Below are 17,634 nucleotides of genomic sequence, written 5' to 3'. Positions count from 1 at the left end.
GCCATACCCCGTCACGGGGCGGCGCCCGCCCGTGTTGTCCGCCCAGGACCAGACTGGTCCATGTCGGGCCGGGCTGAGCCATGTCGTCGCACCGGACTGGGCCATGTCGCACCGGACTGGGCCATGTCGGGCCAGGCCGGACAATGTCGGGCCGGGCTGGAACACGCCGGGCCACGCCGGGCCCACTCGCGTGCTTTCGCCGACCGCGGCGTATGAGGACTTCCCGCCAATCACGGGTGGTGACCCCGGGGTTGGCGCCACTTTGCGCGACCTGCTTTCGCAGAATGAGTTGGTGAAGTGGGCGCTGGTGTGATGGAGCGACGGCAGGGTCGAGCGGGCCGGTGCGGAGCGGGCCGGTGCGGAGCAGGCCGGTACAGCGCGACGCAGCCCGTGGTGCACTCCTCTGACCTCTTGACGCCGCTCACTATGGGACCGGTCCAGTCATCATCACCGGTCTGGCGGCACCCATCAACGCTGATCATGGTCGCTAGCGCTTCTGCGTGAACTCTGTGACAATTAAGTCTGAACACTACTGAACTCTGTAGTAAACCGGATCTGGACCCTTTTGGGCCCTGTGGTTAACCGAGTCTGAACACTACTGAACTCTGTAGTAAACCGGCTCTGGACCCTTTTGGGCCCTGTGGTGAACCGAGTCTGAACACCGCGGAACTGTCGTCAGCTGGATGTCAACGCAATGGAGTCTCCGGTCGCATCCGGGAACGGAATGGATCCAGATGGGATCTAATAATGGGGAAATTGTAGTTTCAGCTCACTGGACATGCCCCCCCCTGTCCACACACCTGTCTCCCGTATTGTAAAAGGAACCTGCTGATGACGGCCTTTAAAATTTGTGTGACATTAGCATTGATGTACGTAGGCATTATAATCTGCGATCGAGAAAAGTTTTTATAATATGGAGCGAAATGCCAAAGCCCCAAATCTGAGCATGCCAGTTTGTTCATCTGTTTACATGACAACTGGCTTAACAAATAGATGACGTCAATGCTCCACCGCACTGGCGAAGAGCCATGACCACCTGCTGCTGCTTAAACTGCTTTGCAATTACGTATGTCTGAGGTTTCACGACTGGATAAGTCAAGTGGCATCAATTTGGGATGGATGCGTCCATAGATATCTCATATGCCTACATCAGAAACAGCTAAACCCAGCGTGTGCAGTCGGCGAGGAGGGGCATTACGCATCGCAGTAAACTAAACCCACATGTATAAGCGGACGGGGTATGGTTTAACGATAGCATTTACGACATAAGCAAATGAAGCGTTGATTTCGACTGATCAACGCGTGCGCTTCACAAACAAGAACCGTCGGGTCGGGGTGCCCGTAACTCGTCTGGTTTACCTTCGTTTGTCCAGTTTGCCTGCGAGTCTACACCATTTTACAGCTGATGCCCCTCTTTCCATTTGTACACGTCTGCTAGTAATTAAGTATAGGTTTTGCCGATCTAGTGGTATAAGATATTGTGAGTACGTCACTTAAGAGAAATAGGTTTTCCAATAGCGGGCTGACTACCAGAGATACTTCTAAGGTGCCTTACTCTCCCACGTCTGTTTTTTACCCGCATTTTGCAGGCATGCAAAATGTCCTATGTCTTATGTGACGGACGGCAAGTCTAAGCACAAATCCTCTGATATTTATTTGCCACATATGTGAGCCCATTCGCTCGGATGGGCTTGAATATGTTAGACACTGGTGAAGCACCTGTAAGTGAAAGAATGGCAGGCTGCTGTGTTCCATAGCGGATAACAGTGTACGACAACCTACGCGGTTATCGGCGTAAATGCTAAAGCAACATTTCACGGACATGACAGCAAACTATTTAACATTGCTTCTGCTTTACCAGATGCCTTTGAAGCTTCCCAGTTTCCTTCCAAGCATCCTTTCATGGATCATTTCCATATCCTCACATGATGAAATGGACAGCAATCGCAGGACAAATAATCTATTGTGACGCCTGGGGTAAAGCAAGAGATCGTTGTTTGATCGTTCCCCTCATGACTGACTCAAACGTCGTAATTTGTAAGGGCTCGCGTGCTCACACAGAGAGATCTTAACTTCGCCAAAGATGTTGCTTCGTTTCATGAAACTCGTCAAAAGTCCCGCTGTCCTCTTGCCCAAGCATACTGATCCACAGCTCCGACCTCCGTCATGCCTGTCGATCCGGCCTACAGCCGGCCCGAGACTCCTTATTCCACCCTACACGCGTGCACAGACTATCCGTGCAGCACGGAGAGGGGGAAGGTGGGAGGGGGGGGGGCACCGGAGTCTGCAGGATCGGCCGCTGCAGGCTGGGTCGGTGCCGCGCCGCCGGCCCCCACGCACACCAGGCCACTGGCCGCGACGCTCGGACGCTGTCGCAGCAGGTGCCCCCCCCCCCCCCCCTTCACGGCCGGTGGAGCGCCAGAGAGACAAACACCTCTGTCACTGATCACAGACAGGCACCAATCGCGGCCTGGCCGTGGCACAGCTCCGCGACTTGCGACCCCACTCCGCTGCAGACACTGCGCCGAACACGGCGACGTCGGCGAACGCCGGCTCGACGGCGGCATGCGTTTCCTCTATAACATTGCACTTTTCTGGTTAGTTGGCGTCGTCATCTGCCTCAGGTCGGTCGTTGTTAGGCTGACGAAACACCGGGCCCGTGGCCAGGCTCAAGCTCAGATCACGTCTGTGAACGCTCTGCCAGCTGCCCTGCACACTTGGACCGCAAAGTTGACAAGTTATCATTGCAGTGGAATATTGGCACTGCTTGTGCGGCATCGCAGTCTAACGCGTGCTTAGATGGTGGATTGCTATTCTTCTTATGAAGTGGAATAGTGTGCTTCTTCTAATGACACGTGAATGCATCAGAAAATATCGAAACATGGAGGAAAAAAACATGGCTGATAAACCTGTTGCATGGATAAATTTTTCTGGTTCATTTCAAATACTATGACCGCAAAAACGTTGATAACTCTTCGTTCACGTATTTGTTGGTCAATTTCTCACCGCCTTAGTACGATCATGATGAACATTTTGTGCTGAGAAACTTGGCTTGCTGGAATAATTATTAACACTTATTATAGATGTATATATATATATATATATATATATATATATATATATATATATATATGCATATTTATCAGATATCATAATGATCTCACAGGGTTGTGCAATTTCGAGAATATAAAGGCCAGAGTAGGTTACGGGCCCTGAATGACCGTTTGCTCCCAAAAATGTATCCCGTTTAAAGCGTACTACGTGAGAAGGGCTGATATATTCAGCCACTGATGTCGAGTTTAATCTTGCGTGAGCTTTTTTAACCCAAAGGTCACGACGTAGATGTCTAAAATTGTACATCATCGAGCTCACATCATTTTCAATGCCTGACAGATTTGAGCTCAGGAGTTCAAATTGACCCCACTTCAACCTCCGCTCCGCCCCCATCCGAACGCGCCGCATTCAACCGGCTATCTGGGTGCGTGTTAAGCTGGTATTTCGCATCTCCCAAGTGGAAAAGAAAAATGTGGCACTTATGGCTGATGAAAGGTTTGCTCCATCATTTAATCATTTGGAACATGGGTGGGATTGGACTAAAAATAGAAGTGGCCGAATCCAGGTAGAAAAGTGAAGGGGATTAGTGGTGCAGCAAACGCCTGCAACATTTACCTCTACCCCCCCACCCTCCCACGACAACCCTGGGCCCCCTCCGAGGACCCTATCACGACAGGTGTTCGTGCCGTGTGCGGCCGGTTCCCCGTTGCTGGCGCTGGCTGCAGTCGCGTGTCGTCACGCCTGCTCGCCCGGCGGCCGGGCGTTGTTCAGGGTCGCGACGGTCTGACGTGGCCGCCGGTACAGCCGGGCCACGTCCGTGAGGGGCTGCTCCCGCCGACCGCCGGTTCGAGGCCGCTGGGCTGCGCCGCGCGTGCCCACGCCGCCAGCTGCTGACTGGCCTTGGGCCAGAATGTGGCAGACTCATGAATCCACCGCCAAAACGTCCGCCAAACGCGACGGTATCCGAGCCTGGTGACGCCCTGTTTGGTTAAGTCATTCGGTTACAAGGTGACAGTAACTGGTGATGCGGGAAGCTTAGTAGCGCGTGTCAGGCCGACTTTAGCATGAAGCCGGTTCCGGTGGTGAGAAGCGACCTTCAGTCTGCATGACCAACAGTCATTGTAGGGGTTGATTATGCGGCACTTGGCTTAGTTTCATATTGATACTTCACATATAGCGCGATCGCCAACAGGGTACGTACATTACATGCTTGAAGGAGGGGAGGGGGAGGGGGTACCTGCATTCGTACTTGCTTTCGGCTTTAGGCAAACTTGGTAGTGGAAATTCAAAATGTTGCAAAACTACTAATTACCGATAATTTTGAAGCATGATGAATAGATAAAGCGCGTAGCTTCTTTAAAGCGGCAAAACGGCAACTTGTTCACAAGATATTGCGCAAAATAACCATTGAGCCCCTCATACCACATCATACTACAAAATGTCATCCTCCTCTCATACCTCCCCTTGAAATAATTGCGTTTCCTGGCAACCATGACCTCACTTTGGCCCGCCGTAGGTCAGTGACTTTGAAAGATCAATATAATTTCCAGGACTGCATCATCGACCATTCAGATGTCTATAAGTCTTCAAAGTTTGACGTCATTGCGCCGCATCCTTCCTTTTCTTTTGTTAATCGTTGGGGTCAAATCAGTTCCCACCTGAGTGGGTAATTCTACGTATGTTACGAGCCTCACTCATGCATCCATATCGACACGTCAATCGTCTGTGCACGAGGCTCTCTCTCAATCTGTGAACCCACACGTGGAAGGGCCGAGAAAATGGACCTCTGGGATACATTCCGACAGGAGACATAGCATGCTCAACATTGGTGTGCATGTAGGGGTCACAAGCGACAAATACACGCCACCTATCAGGTTCCTGTGTCAACATGCCCGATATCTAGCATCTTGTAAGGAAATGAGTGGTGTTGCAAGATGCTGTGATGCCTTATGACGTGGTATCACCTTAACATTTATGAATATTGTGCGAATCATACCAGCCGTATTTTGCACCGCCTAGATGTGAAATATGGTGTGAAAATCAAATGTGAAAATCAAATGTGAAAGCCAGTACTGGAGACAGTAGTCGGACAACCCGAAGTGCCTAAACTGGGATGAGTCTAATCCATGGAATGCAGGTGCCACACGCGCGATAGCAGACCAGTGGCGCCGCCTCCTCCGTGCGGAACATGCACGGACCGTTGCATAGGTTACCGGATTTGATACAGACCTGCTGTTTCGCACAATCATCAATGCATGAAACGTACCAAATCCGCCAAATGCGGAACATGTCACGAGCATTGCCGATAATAGCGCCTGAAATGCGTCGGTATGTAGTGATTACAGCATGGCACATGCCTGCAGCAGCTCGTAGAATATGTATCCACTGAGTGTCATTCGCCCTCTTTTCGCGGCTGCTGGCCAGCGCGCCGCATAAGCAAGGTATGAGACGCCGAACACGGTCATGGATCGGCCAAGGGAGCTCATAGACGGAGGGACACTCGCCCACATACGCGTAGGGAATCTCGCACGCGGGGTTTGTGTGAGATCCGCCTGCGTATACGTGGGGCATCTCACGCCGTGTTTGCGTGTGCTTATCGATCCATGCACTGCATCGGCTAAATGATGCATGCATAGGGCAAAGCCCCCGAAAAGTCGAATATTCCCACCAGGCTCCTCAAAACAACCCGAGAAATAACACGGCTATGTGAAAGGGTACTTTTTATGTACTTTAAACAGCTGTATATGTACAAACATGTTCAGCTGTTTGTGCATAGTACATCGTTTGTACATAGGGTTAAAACTTTTTACAGTTGTCATGCTTTCTGATGTCTTGGGCGAACCAAAGCACAGCAGCAACTCAGCGAACCAAAATGTTACCCTTGTCTTAATGATGCCTTTTTCTTGATCTCGAGGCCATATTTCAAATACTCAGCGTAACTGACGCACTGTCGCCCTGGCAGAAGCTAAGGTGTCGTAACATTGACATCCTCCTATGGACTGTCGCACTTGAGAAAACATATGGTCATGACCATATTTTTCACCTATAGCATACTGCTCACTTTTCTCCGAGCATTTATTTGAGATGCCCACCGCCTTTAAAGAATGTACTGAAACAGCTGTATAAAGTACGTTAAGAATACGTTATGGCATAGCTGAGTTATCTTCCGGGTTATTTTGAGGAGCCTGGTGGGAGTATTTGACTTCTAGGGAGGCTTACAGCAGCATTTAACGAATGCTATGCATGGATCGCTAAACACACGCATATCATACATATACATCTATGTTATGTACAAACGTGACTTCTGCCTTTGTCTCGATAGGGGCATGTTGCCGAAATACCAACTCAACTATATCTCCATTCTCCTGTTTTTTTTTCCGATGAATAAGGCTATTACTTCTGCCTTATCTTTCTGGTGATATCCTTGTTCTGGTGTAGCAAAGTCTCACTCAGTGGGAACCTAGTGTAAGCATGTATCTTTTTGTGATGCAAGCAGGTGCCTTTCAAAGCCACGTTTGATTGTTACACATATATCACGATTGCGCAAAGCATTGTAAGAGATTATGGATTTTAAGCATAGATACACAAATACTTTATATTTGTCTCCTAATACACTTTACCATTCGGCTGATGCTCCATTGGTTCTGTGCCCGAACATACTATGTTGACCAACAGCAGTACAAGAATAGTGTTCATTTGAGTTTCGTTCATGACATCACTTAATAAGTAGGTTTTTGATACATATCGGTGGCACGCATGTCTTGCTATCGGTGAAAACAGCATGTTTCTGGCTATTTCTTTACAATCTCTGACGTTTGAAAAACGACGGTCACTTCTATCAATCCGACGCCTTTTACTCTTATGACGTTATAATCGTGCAATAACTGAGCCCTCCTATGTCACACTCAAACACGTATAACTGCCAGACATGCCAGACTTCAATCCAATCCGCCAAATCAAAAAAGTATGCGCAAGATGATTTAATTGAGCTGCGAGAGGTAACAATTAGTTTAAGCGTTCATCACGAACAGTTACAACTTCGCCTATGTCAGGAGATTGATGTCAGCTGCGAGGAATCGTGTTCTGACCATAATACCCAGAGTGGCAGTAGCGGCTGGCGACAGTTGAGATTGCACACACATTAGATGATTGCGCAAACCACAACCGCGCTCTTCTCGCCACTGAACGTCACAGGTACGCGAAATGGACAACACTGGCTGATTGGTTGTTTGGATTAGAGGCCTTTCGACCAGAAATGATCATTTCAGGGCTATGGAATGGAATGGAATGGGTAACGGGCAGGACTACATGTACCTAAGGGGCCAGCCGCTGAGCCTTAGGTCGGTCGCGCTCCCCGCCAGGGAGCCTCTCGGCGCATTCGTGGCTGACCCATGCAACCTGCCCCGGACAAACGGGACGTCACGAGGATTCAGAACAAAGCAAGCAAGAGGATAAGGGGGTTGGATGACAGACAATGTAACAGTATGTCCGTGCAGCAGCTCGTGCCGGCGTGCACTGCTGTTTGCGCAGGCGCGGTGGCAGCGCTGATCGCGTGCATGCGGTGGCTGGCAGCGCGGCACGGCCGACCGCGGTCGAACGCCCCACCGAGGCCAGACCTCGACCTGCGGTGGGCGGCGGCGCTATTCTCGTGTGTCGGCTGGCAGTCGCCAGTCTCGGGCCGGGCCTCCCAGCGCCGACAGCTGCTCCGCTCCCAGCTCTGGCGTCAGGCCTGCCGGCGATCGCTCCGGGTCGGCGTGTCGCGGCGCGAGACTAGCGGACGTGTGGTGTGGTGGGCCGCCGGACCGCACGCCTAGCGGCTGCCTGCCGGCGTATGTGGGGGACATTGCGGCGCGCGCCGGCCAGCACTCGCGCTGGCTGACCGGACCTGTGACGAGTGGCTGCACCAGTTGCTGCGCCAGACGGTGCTGTCGCGAGCGGTAACGTGCCGCGGCCTCTCTCGTAGGCATCGCGCGAGGCTACCCATAATTGTGCTTTGTCGTCATCTTTAAACGTACTGCCGACGCCGTCCGGCGAGCGACGGGCATCGCGCGACTTCGCCACCTGAGTCAGGCCGCCGTCTGACCTGGCCGCCGTCTGACCTGGCCGCCGTCTGACCTGGCCGCCGTCTGACCTGGCCGCCGTCTGACCTGACCGCCGTCTGACCTGGCCGCCGTCTGACCTGGCCGCCGTCTGACCTGACCGCCGTCTGACCTGACCGCCGCTCGCCTCGAATCGGACGTCCAGCGAACGGTCCTGGATCAGGCCACTGGTGCGGACTCCTTACCCCGCACCTGAGCGGCTGCCCAGTCGTCGTCAGTCGCCTGATCGCGGCGCGCGCGCGCGGACCCCGACCGCTGGCTGTCGGGAGAGTGCACTGCCCGGCTCCCGCCGCACCGCCTCCGCCGCGCGGCGCACCGCCGGCGGGAGGTCAGGTCAGGCCAGGTCATGTCGCCGACGGCGGCGTTTCGGCTGGGGTCGAAGCCCGGCCTGGAGTGGCGCCAGCTGGCTATAAAGGTCCGGCCACTGCGACATCAAGCTTTCGCCGTGGTAAGTTCCAGCCCGCTGCACCAGAGAGCAGTCCGTGTCCGTCCTGCCGGAGCGAACTGCGGTGCATGAGCAGCACAATATGTGTGCGGCCCAGAGTGTGTGTGTAGCAGCCGCCACCGGCATGTATGTGTATGTGTGTGCGGCGGTCCTGGCAGCTGCCTGCGGCCGGTCGCGAGGCCCGTGTTCGGTGCCTGGGTGTGCCCGCCCCCGGCCGGCCGCCGGCCCTGGGCGCACCCCGCGTCCTCAGCCGAGCCGGTCACCACCTCCGCTGCCGCCCACGCGCGCTGGCCGAGCTCGGCGGCGGCGCCGGCCAGGCCCACGCGCCCGCCGCGGCCCGGCTCCGCCCAGCTCGGCGACGAGCGCTGACGTCACCCACCTGTGCTGCCCGGCCGGTCGGCGCTCTGTCTCGGGCGCTCGGCCGGCTGCCACATGTGGCGACAGGCGACCACATTCGCGTCGGGTCGAGTCAGGGCAGGTCCAGTCCTTGCTGCGCCGTTGCGCTGGGTGTTTTTAGTGTTGGTGCCGTGCAGGGCCGTCCGAGCCTCATGCATCGGCTGCCATTGCGTGGCCTGGCCTCATGAAGCGATGACGTCAGCCTGGCTGACGCCATAGCCCCCGGGGTTTGACGTCACGCCTGGCGGCGAGGTCTGCCCCATCAGGCCGGGGGCACGGCCGATGCCGTGCGCCGGCGAGGGGCACTCAACCCCCGCATTCAGGGGAGTCTGGCCACAGGCCTGACGCGTCTCACGCAGACTTAATGTTAGACACACGTATCCAGGTTTCCCAGTATGCTTGTTTACGGGGATGTTCAGAGCAACTGATCACGCAGGACGGTTTTCACTATCCCTTCAGGTGTAATTATTGACACGGATGCCATACTCAATTACGGATGTCAAGCACGGGGAGTGAACAGAGCAGCTTCTCACTGCCAACGCACTCCGACCCGTGTAGCAGCATGTTGCGCCTTGGGTGTCGCGGGCCGTGCTGTACTAGCATCGCAGCTGTTGCACTGAGCCATATAATATCTGTCTATTACCCGGGCGTGGTGTCCTGAACGGCCGCTCACTCCACCAAGACCGATGTCACCGCCAGCACATGTCTGGCGTTCTGGCTGCGGTGTCAGGTGTACGGTACCCGCGCCCTGGGAGCTGACCTGACACCCCTGCGCGGTCCGTAAGGCCGGACGACGCTTGTTTGTGAGCGACGTGGGAATGTCAGCCAGCCGGCGAGACGTCCTCATTAGCATTGTTCACGTAGCTGGTGTGATTGGGCGTCGTAACGGACTTAATGATGTCAACATTTGCAGTCATTTGCTCACACGGAAATGTGTGCTAGGACACCCTGTGCCCTGCTACAAGTTTGGTAGGAGGCGTTTTCAACAACATAGCCAGAAGCCATGAGGTGCTTCTGCGGTCGGGTGTGGGCAAGCGTATGGACACATGTTTGCGCGCATGCGCACATAGCCATGTGGGCAAACTGACGCATGGGTTTGCACGCATTTGGCTGTCTGGTGCAGTGCATATTCTGGACCAAAAATGTAGGCAGCCTTGTTGAACGTTGACGCATTCATAAAAATCATTGCTGTATAACAACGGCGAAGGGCAGGTGAAGAAGAAGCTCACTCAGAGAAGCTCCCCTGAAATTCTTGTAGGACATCATATTCTGAATCAATGTGCTCTTTCCACTCAGAGCTGCCAGAAGTAGAGTTTTTTTTCTTCTTTTGTACACGATGCACCCGCTATCCATGCGGCTGTGGCCGTATCCGTTCGCTATCCATTCGTCATCGGCTGCTAAAATTCGACACCCAACCATACTCTTGTTATCGTTGAAGATTGTGACATGAAGAAGAAGGCGTCTAGTTAGAACCGAACAATTTATCGTACGGACGCTTTCACAAGCACCTTATCACACAGCGTTTAATTCTCTCTCATTGGTTGTTTGTTGGGCGAACCACCGATTAGCGTGTAGTTAGAATCAAGTTTCATAGCGCTGCACAGCACACGGTTGTACTTTGAGATGGTTCATTGCTCTGGTTGTAATCAGAGTTGCAATCTAAACTGACAGTATGACACCTGCAAGACGTTTTATGCGGTGTGGGGCGAGCGAGGAGATAGCATATGTGAAAGCTGCAAGTTGTTATGCATATAGTGCCAACTGCTGAGGCTGCAGGAAGTCAAGGCTGAAGCAATAGCAAAGCAAGGTGCCTTCTGCAACCGATACCAAAAGCTATCTTCATTGTGTTGAAATCGACATTTATGAAAATTCAACGGGCTTTAGTTCACTGATGAAGCACTCGCGCTCCATCCTACAGATGCTTAAGAAATTGATAGCTATGAATTTCTGAAGCCTCTGTAGTCTAAATGGAGGATATAATTGGTTGTAAAATAGCTTTGAAAAAATTGAAATAATTTACGGTGCTCGTAATGATGAATGTTGAACAAACAGATACATCGCGGGTAGATATTGGTCACAACAGACAGGTGCTACAAATCTGTGTAGTGCCCAAGGTCCAATCTGTCGCGTCTCAGGCCTCAGTCTTGTTTTTGAAGTCGGTTTTTGGAAACGGCAACACCGACCCGTTTCGGGTCGATTATTGACAGGCCTCTGTGTTGAACTGCTGTGGGATCCCTCAGCAAACAATAGCCGGTATAATCGTCTGCATCGTACAGTTGGTGTTGCGCCTTCCTTTGCTATGGTTGCTAAGATGTAGCACAAACTCTGCCTTCGAAACGGTGGGTCCAGCTGGATCCATAGTTTTCCACAAGATCCACAAGATCACGAGAACGCGAGAGTTTCTCTACACGTCCGCTCACATTTTTGGCTATGTGATTATGCGTTTCTCCCCGATCAAGGCCTGTTGGCCTTGTGTGACGGTCGTTGAGACGTGGTCGCGGCCTTGTGCAGTGCTCTTCAGTTGTTCCCATTTGTAAACATATAAGGAACCACTTTCATATTTGTAAGCTGAGGTGATGAAATCCTAGTGGTTTTGCACTACTCCGGAGAAAAATCCCTTGATTATACGGCGTGCACGCAAATGCCTGACAATCCATATAAGACAGGTTTTAGATAATCAGACTTCTTATCGTTAAAACTTGCATGAACCACCGTTCAAAGGAAGCGCAATTCTAATATAAAATGTGACGGTCAGTCCGGGCCGGCCGAAAATCCCATCATGCCTCAAGAAACGCTCACTCGTGCTGCGGCCGCGCTCGTCATGACGCGCTGAAGGGGCCGAGGAAGTCGAGTGGCTCACATGTTTCTGTCAGCTGCTTCGGTACCCATCGGCGCCTTGGTGGAGGGGGGGGGGGGGGGGGCGCGTGGGAAACTTGTCTGATCACAGCCGGAAGTGGGCGGGGTTTCGGACACACGGCGCGCGGGCTGCCCGTCGCCACCGCCCCGCCCACCGCGCAGGCTGTCCGCCGCCGCTGCCCTGTCCGCCGTCGCTGTCCTGCCCGCCGTCGCTGTCCTGCCCGCTGCGCGGAGTGCCGTCTGGCGGTCTCCGGGAAAGCCCAACCGGACCGCGGTCCGCTAGTCCCTGTCAGACCGGCCGGGGACCAGGCGCCCAGCGTCTCACCAAGTTCGCGCCTCTAGGAACCATCAATGAGGATTTCACACGATCTTCGTCGCTGGTGGTCCGAAAATAAGCATAACGACCGGTGCGCTCCTGGGCACAAACGCGGCTTGGGCTTTTACGCCGTTCTGTAAATTATGCAAATCTGCACTGTGAATTATGCGTGAATATAGTTTTGGGTCGCGTAGGAGAGCACGGCCGGGCCAGTTTGCCAACTGTCTCCGGTGGTCCTGGTGGCAAACCCTTGTCCTGTCAAAGCTCTCAAAGATATGTTGACTTTTACGCGTTGCTGTCATCTCAGCTTATGCTAAGCAATTACACTATGATGGCACCAGATGGTCCTACCATGCTCTGCGCAGGGCTTGGAGGGTAACCGCTTGCTGCAGCTGAAGGCCAGTGTTTTTTGGAGGAGCGGCACTAATTAGGAGAGCCGCAGGTGCAGTTAGTGTATAATGAGCGTGCAGGGAAAAACGCGCCGCCCAGAGACCTTTGTGCGCCACGGAAAACATCGCACGGTCGCGGGATGGCGTGACCGCAAACAGCACCTTTGGGTCGGGAAGCGCAGAAAGCTGCGGCAACTTTCGTCAATAAAGCGCCACTATCCTGTCGCGTTTCTGCACCGCAGCCGCGGCGAAATCGGCTGCTATACTGTCAAAGGGCTGTACACGATGCAGTCATGATGACTGTCCCATCCTTTGAGGTTATTCGGAGGCAACGGCGTGGAAAGTTTCGCCCATATTGTTGCCTCAGTTTCGCCCATCGAGAGAGGCGTGCTTCGACTGAGTATCACGGATGTTTATTAAATCACATCACCTGAAATGAATTAAGTGCGAAACAAATGATCTTATGAGCGAATTTTGCGTGCGATTTAAAGTTAAATAAGCTTCGATTGTGTCCCGGCTTTTCCTTGGCCATGCTCGCCAAGGCCTCACCAGTGCTCACATCGAAAGCTCATGTCCAGGCTGGGAAGCGGCTGTCAGTGAGCGAAGCCAGGCCTCGCCAAGCCAAGCCAGGCGGCACCCGCTGTACGTCCGTTCATGCAGGCGTTGTCTCTGTGTCGACAGACTTTGGAGGCGGTGAGCGAGGACCGCCGTCATGCCGTCGCGGCCGCCGGCCCTGCCGAGCCGGCGCTGCCGCAGCAGCAGCCGGCCGCCGCCAGGGAGCCAGACCTCGCCAGACCCGCTGACCAGCCGCAGCAACGGAAACAGCAAAAGACGACCAGTGTACCAGACACTGCGAGTCAGCAACAGCAGAAACAGCAGACGCAGCAGCATGAGCGTCAGCAGCAGCAGGTGGACCTGAACACGGAGCGCCATGAATGGCAGCAGGTTTGTCTGTCGACGCCCGTGGGAAAGCAGGCATCTGGACAAAGGATGACCATCAGACTGATGTACAAATTTAATCGGACGACGCGCCCCATTAGAGTTGATGATGTGGGTACAGACGTCATCGTTGTTTTTCAAAAATACATGCTATATATTAAGCATGCCAGCATCTTCTTTTGCTCACCATTTGGTAAGCAGTCCAAGATGCCTGTTTGTATTTCCGTCGTGAAAGGCAGATAACCGGACCTCTAATAACCTCTCTAACCTCTAGATAGCCTCCCATATATAGGCTCATATAATAGCCTCTCATAACGTGACCCCCGATCCAAACCCAGCTGAAACGAGGCAAAGTCCAACGTAAAATACAGCGCTGACAGCACGATCCCTTTGTCTGAATCTGGATGTAGTCCCTCGACCTTTCTATGGTCTGTGCACTTGTGATAACGTCCCCTGGTGTTGAGCAATGCCCTGGTTATTGACCGCGGACCTGACATTCACCATTGCAAGGCATACGACAACCCGTGCGGAGCACCTTTTACCCCACCATGAACCGTGACGTGAGGCCTCCTGCAAAGGTTAAACTAACACTGAGCGCCAGCATTCCTAACGATGTGCATTCCTGAACGCAGGTGAATGTATCAAGCTGCGCATGTTTTTAGGGTGTCCATCTTCTCCGTATGTGTTCTCACTACGCGAGACCCACAAGTCACATCCAGAGTAGGTCGTTTTGTGCTGTTTTGGATAGATTGATCCTAGCCTTTCGTCATAATTTTACGATTGTTCACTCAGCTATTTGCAGCAACCAATATCATGCACAAATTGTAAATGACAGCGTATTTGTTGGACTATGTCTTAAAAATTACGATCTTGCGAGCACGTTTTCTCCTAGGTCGCTGAATAAGACGCATTAAATCCCCACTGATTGCAACTTTTCAACCGACGTAGGATATCATCACCTATTACAAGTAAACATAGCATTATAATATCCAAACGGCAATGTCCAATGGCTTTATGCATATAATTCTCAGTAAATTGATAATATGACACTAATTCATAAATGTGGATCGCAGAGAAAAGCTGCAACGAACCAATCATAGTAGTTCGGAGAAAACTATAACAAACTCGTTCAAACTTTCCGAAGGCACCTTCAGTCAGGAAGTCCTCACAGTCTGGCAGCGGGCGGTGGGCCGTCAATTAAGCGGAGTGTGCCCCTGGCGTTGACCTGGTGGTGGATCGCAGGGTCACTGTCACGGATGTACACCGCTCACAGTACTTGGAGCTTCCGCCTGTCAAAGTACCAGGGGGGATAGGGATGCTGTTAACCGTAGGCTGTCTGATCAGTTGGCTTCTGTGAGCATCCTTGAGATGGAGATTAGGACCTCCAACTTGCAAGTAGATTGTACAAATACTTAATGAGTATACTATAGATCAACACATTTTCAAAGGTTGTATGAGTACTCAACCTGAAAAGTGTCACGACATGAGATATGCGACTGTGTTGCAAGTCCACTTTCCTTCAAGATGCTATCTCAGAGGAGATTTTTGCCAGGTGCAAGGGAAACCAGCACTAAGCTTTCGCCGAATATCGCCAGCTGCCACGGCCTGCAGGATCGAATGCGCACCAGGTGGCCGCGTGCGCCGTCACTGTCCGCGGGATTTCGCTTCCCTCTCCTCTCGCACCGACCTCCCCGCATTCATCGCGAGCAGGAGATACGTCAGTTGCATACCGTCGTCAACGGAGCAGGCCTGGACCGAGGCCCCGCCCGCGCCCAGTGCGCCACGCGCTCCTGAATTGGCGCATGGTCGTGAGCGGCCGAGCCCAGCGGCGGCCGCCATTGTCGGCGGCCGGCACCGCGCTCCGCCGCCGCCGTGCACTGCCGCACCGCGCTCCGCCGCCGCCCTGCACTGCCGCGCCGCTCCCAGGCCAAGCCTTGGCCCTATTGCCGTGTGTTGAGCGCTGATTGGAGGCCGCTATAGTGGACCAGGGCACTCCCACGCGCTCAGTCCGTGGACAGGCGTGATGGTGGGACCAGGTGACAGAGGGCTGTGCAAAGTGTCGGCGGGTGTGGGACGGTGAACCAGCGTGCGGGCTTGCTGGTGCATTGCGAAGAGTGCGGATCGGTGCGGAGTGCCGGGTGTGGATCGTGTCGCATGGCCATGGTAGCGGCAAAATCTACAACGCTGAGCATACAAGTATGAATGGCGCTTAAAACTTCGGGCATTCGTCGTGAGTGGACAGGAAGTTATTGCACGTACAGGTGCTCGAAATATCCTCATGTTTTAGACCTGTGAGAGTCGTACTCTAACTGTATTATTGATAACAATGTTGCATATCTCCTCCGGCGTTGTGTCTCGTCGCGACTCAAGGCCCACCAGCTGATTGCGGCCTCTCTGTTCGGCAGAAGATGGCTTCTCTGCAGAGCACGGTGCTGGAGCTGGAGGCAGCGCTGGAGACGGCGCGCGCCCGCCCACCGCCCTCCCCGCGGGGTCCAGACTCGGTCAGAGTCCGCCCCGGCAGCGACGCCGTGGACAAGGCCATACAGACGGAGCCGCCAGCCGCGGAGCCCGTCGACGGAGCTGCGGGAGGTCGGCGAAGAGGACGCGACACACGAACCGCCGGCGCGCCACTCAGGCGGCCCGGGCGACCCGGTCGACCTGACCAGCGAGATCGCGCGGCTGGCGAGCGTTGCAGCTGCAGCTGGCGCAGTCGCCGCGGCCGCTGGCGGTCGGCGCCGCCGACCGGCCGTCGGCGCCGGAGCCGGCAGTCAGCCGGCCGCCACCGCCAGCCTCGCTGCTGACCGCGCAGACGCAGACGGACGGCACGCAGGGCGCGGAGGGCGAGCTGCAGGAGCTGACCGAGAGGTACCCGGGCCATGGAGAAGAGCAGCCAGGCACTGGGAGGAGCAGCGCAACGAGCTGGAGGAGGCGGAGAACGACGCGCGGCTCATGGTGCAGAGCGGTGAGTCTAGAGTCGTTCGCGGGCGCGCGGTTTCAGGGGTGGCGTGTCGCATCTGCGTACGTTTATGCGAGACTGACTCAGGCTTGCTTGTTTTTGCAACGAATGGTTTGATTCATCGTAAATATCGTTGAGTACGTACACGTCTCACTCTGTAGTCCGGAAAGAACGCAGAAATCAGTAATTGCTCGTGTCTTCGTTTCATGCTTGTCTGGGGTATTTGTAAGGGTTTTAGATACTTAAGCATGCTCCCGGATGGCCGGTTAAACACGAGGCACTTGGGGTGGGGATCAGTTTTGGCACCCTGGGATGTAAAAATAGACCTAGATTCATCACAATTTAAAGTTAGGTAGAACTTAATGCAGCCTAGTTGTGTGCCATGCTAGCATATAATGGTGACCTTCGGGTTAATTCGGTCAACAATAGACAAACTGACAACAACTAGGACAACAACTGGACAACTCGTCGAGCTCGACAGCATTATGGAATGTTTCCTCAGACCTCCTGATACAACCAAATTTAACTTCGTTATATTATCTAAGCAGAAACCTAGTCGGGCTCATTTAAATTCAGTAACTTAGCTGAATTTCAGAGGGTAGAAATGGCAAAAGTCTCCAGGAAAATTTTGTTTTTATTTAAAGTGAGCGTCAAGCGCTACCAAAAGTGCTAGGTTTCCCAATGGCAAAACGTTCATCCAGGTCATTGTAAGTAACTGGCCCTCATACAGCCAACATAAGAAATCCGTTAGCGTCTTCGCGATCAGGGAATTTAAGAGAGCGTCGTGAAATGAGCGTGAAATCTATCCCGTAAAACATGATTTTAAGTCAATAACTTGTTTTGTTTCACCTTGATCTGACCTTCATGGCCCAGCCAAACGCAATAAAATTGGTTACAATACTAATTTCAGTCGTCTTTTGGTTACGAAAGCATCCCAAAGTTGTGACTTGGTCCAAAACTCTGTTGTTGAATTTGACTGAAAGCTGCCCAATGGATTGGCAACTAGCATCTATGAACTGACTTATATCCGCTACCGGTTCATGACACAAATATATGTCGTGTTTTCTTGCACCACGAGGCTGGTTATCCATTTGCCTACAACTATGCGCAGGTTAGTGTTGCCACTTCGAGCCGTTTAGAAGTCATTTGGGGAGAAAAGTAAGGAAGGTCACATTGTGCAACCA

At 53.2% G+C, this 17,634-nt stretch overlaps 1 protein-coding gene across 1 annotated transcript in view; it reads left to right on the top strand.

Moving 5' to 3' along the window:
* Positions 1-17,634, top strand: part of LOC119089869 (putative uncharacterized protein DDB_G0271606) — a gene marked incomplete in the record, with an annotated part of 77,412 nt that overhangs the window by 45,558 nt on the left and 14,220 nt on the right. The window contains 3 exon segments of the mRNA XM_037212678.1: positions 13,237-13,500; positions 15,900-16,076; positions 16,304-16,359. Coding sequence (XP_037068573.1) covers positions 13,237-13,500; positions 15,900-16,076; positions 16,304-16,359 — 497 coding nt within the window.

The sequence above is a fragment of the Pollicipes pollicipes genome, unplaced genomic scaffold, assembly GCF_011947565.3.
Source record: "Pollicipes pollicipes isolate AB1234 unplaced genomic scaffold, Ppol_2.1 Scaffold_3087;HRSCAF=3621_pilon_pilon_pilon, whole genome shotgun sequence".
Lineage (NCBI taxonomy): Eukaryota > Metazoa > Arthropoda > Thecostraca > Pollicipedomorpha > Pollicipedidae > Pollicipes > Pollicipes pollicipes.
Note: the sequence above shows the minus strand (reverse complement) of the source record. Positions and strands in the feature narration are given on the sequence as shown.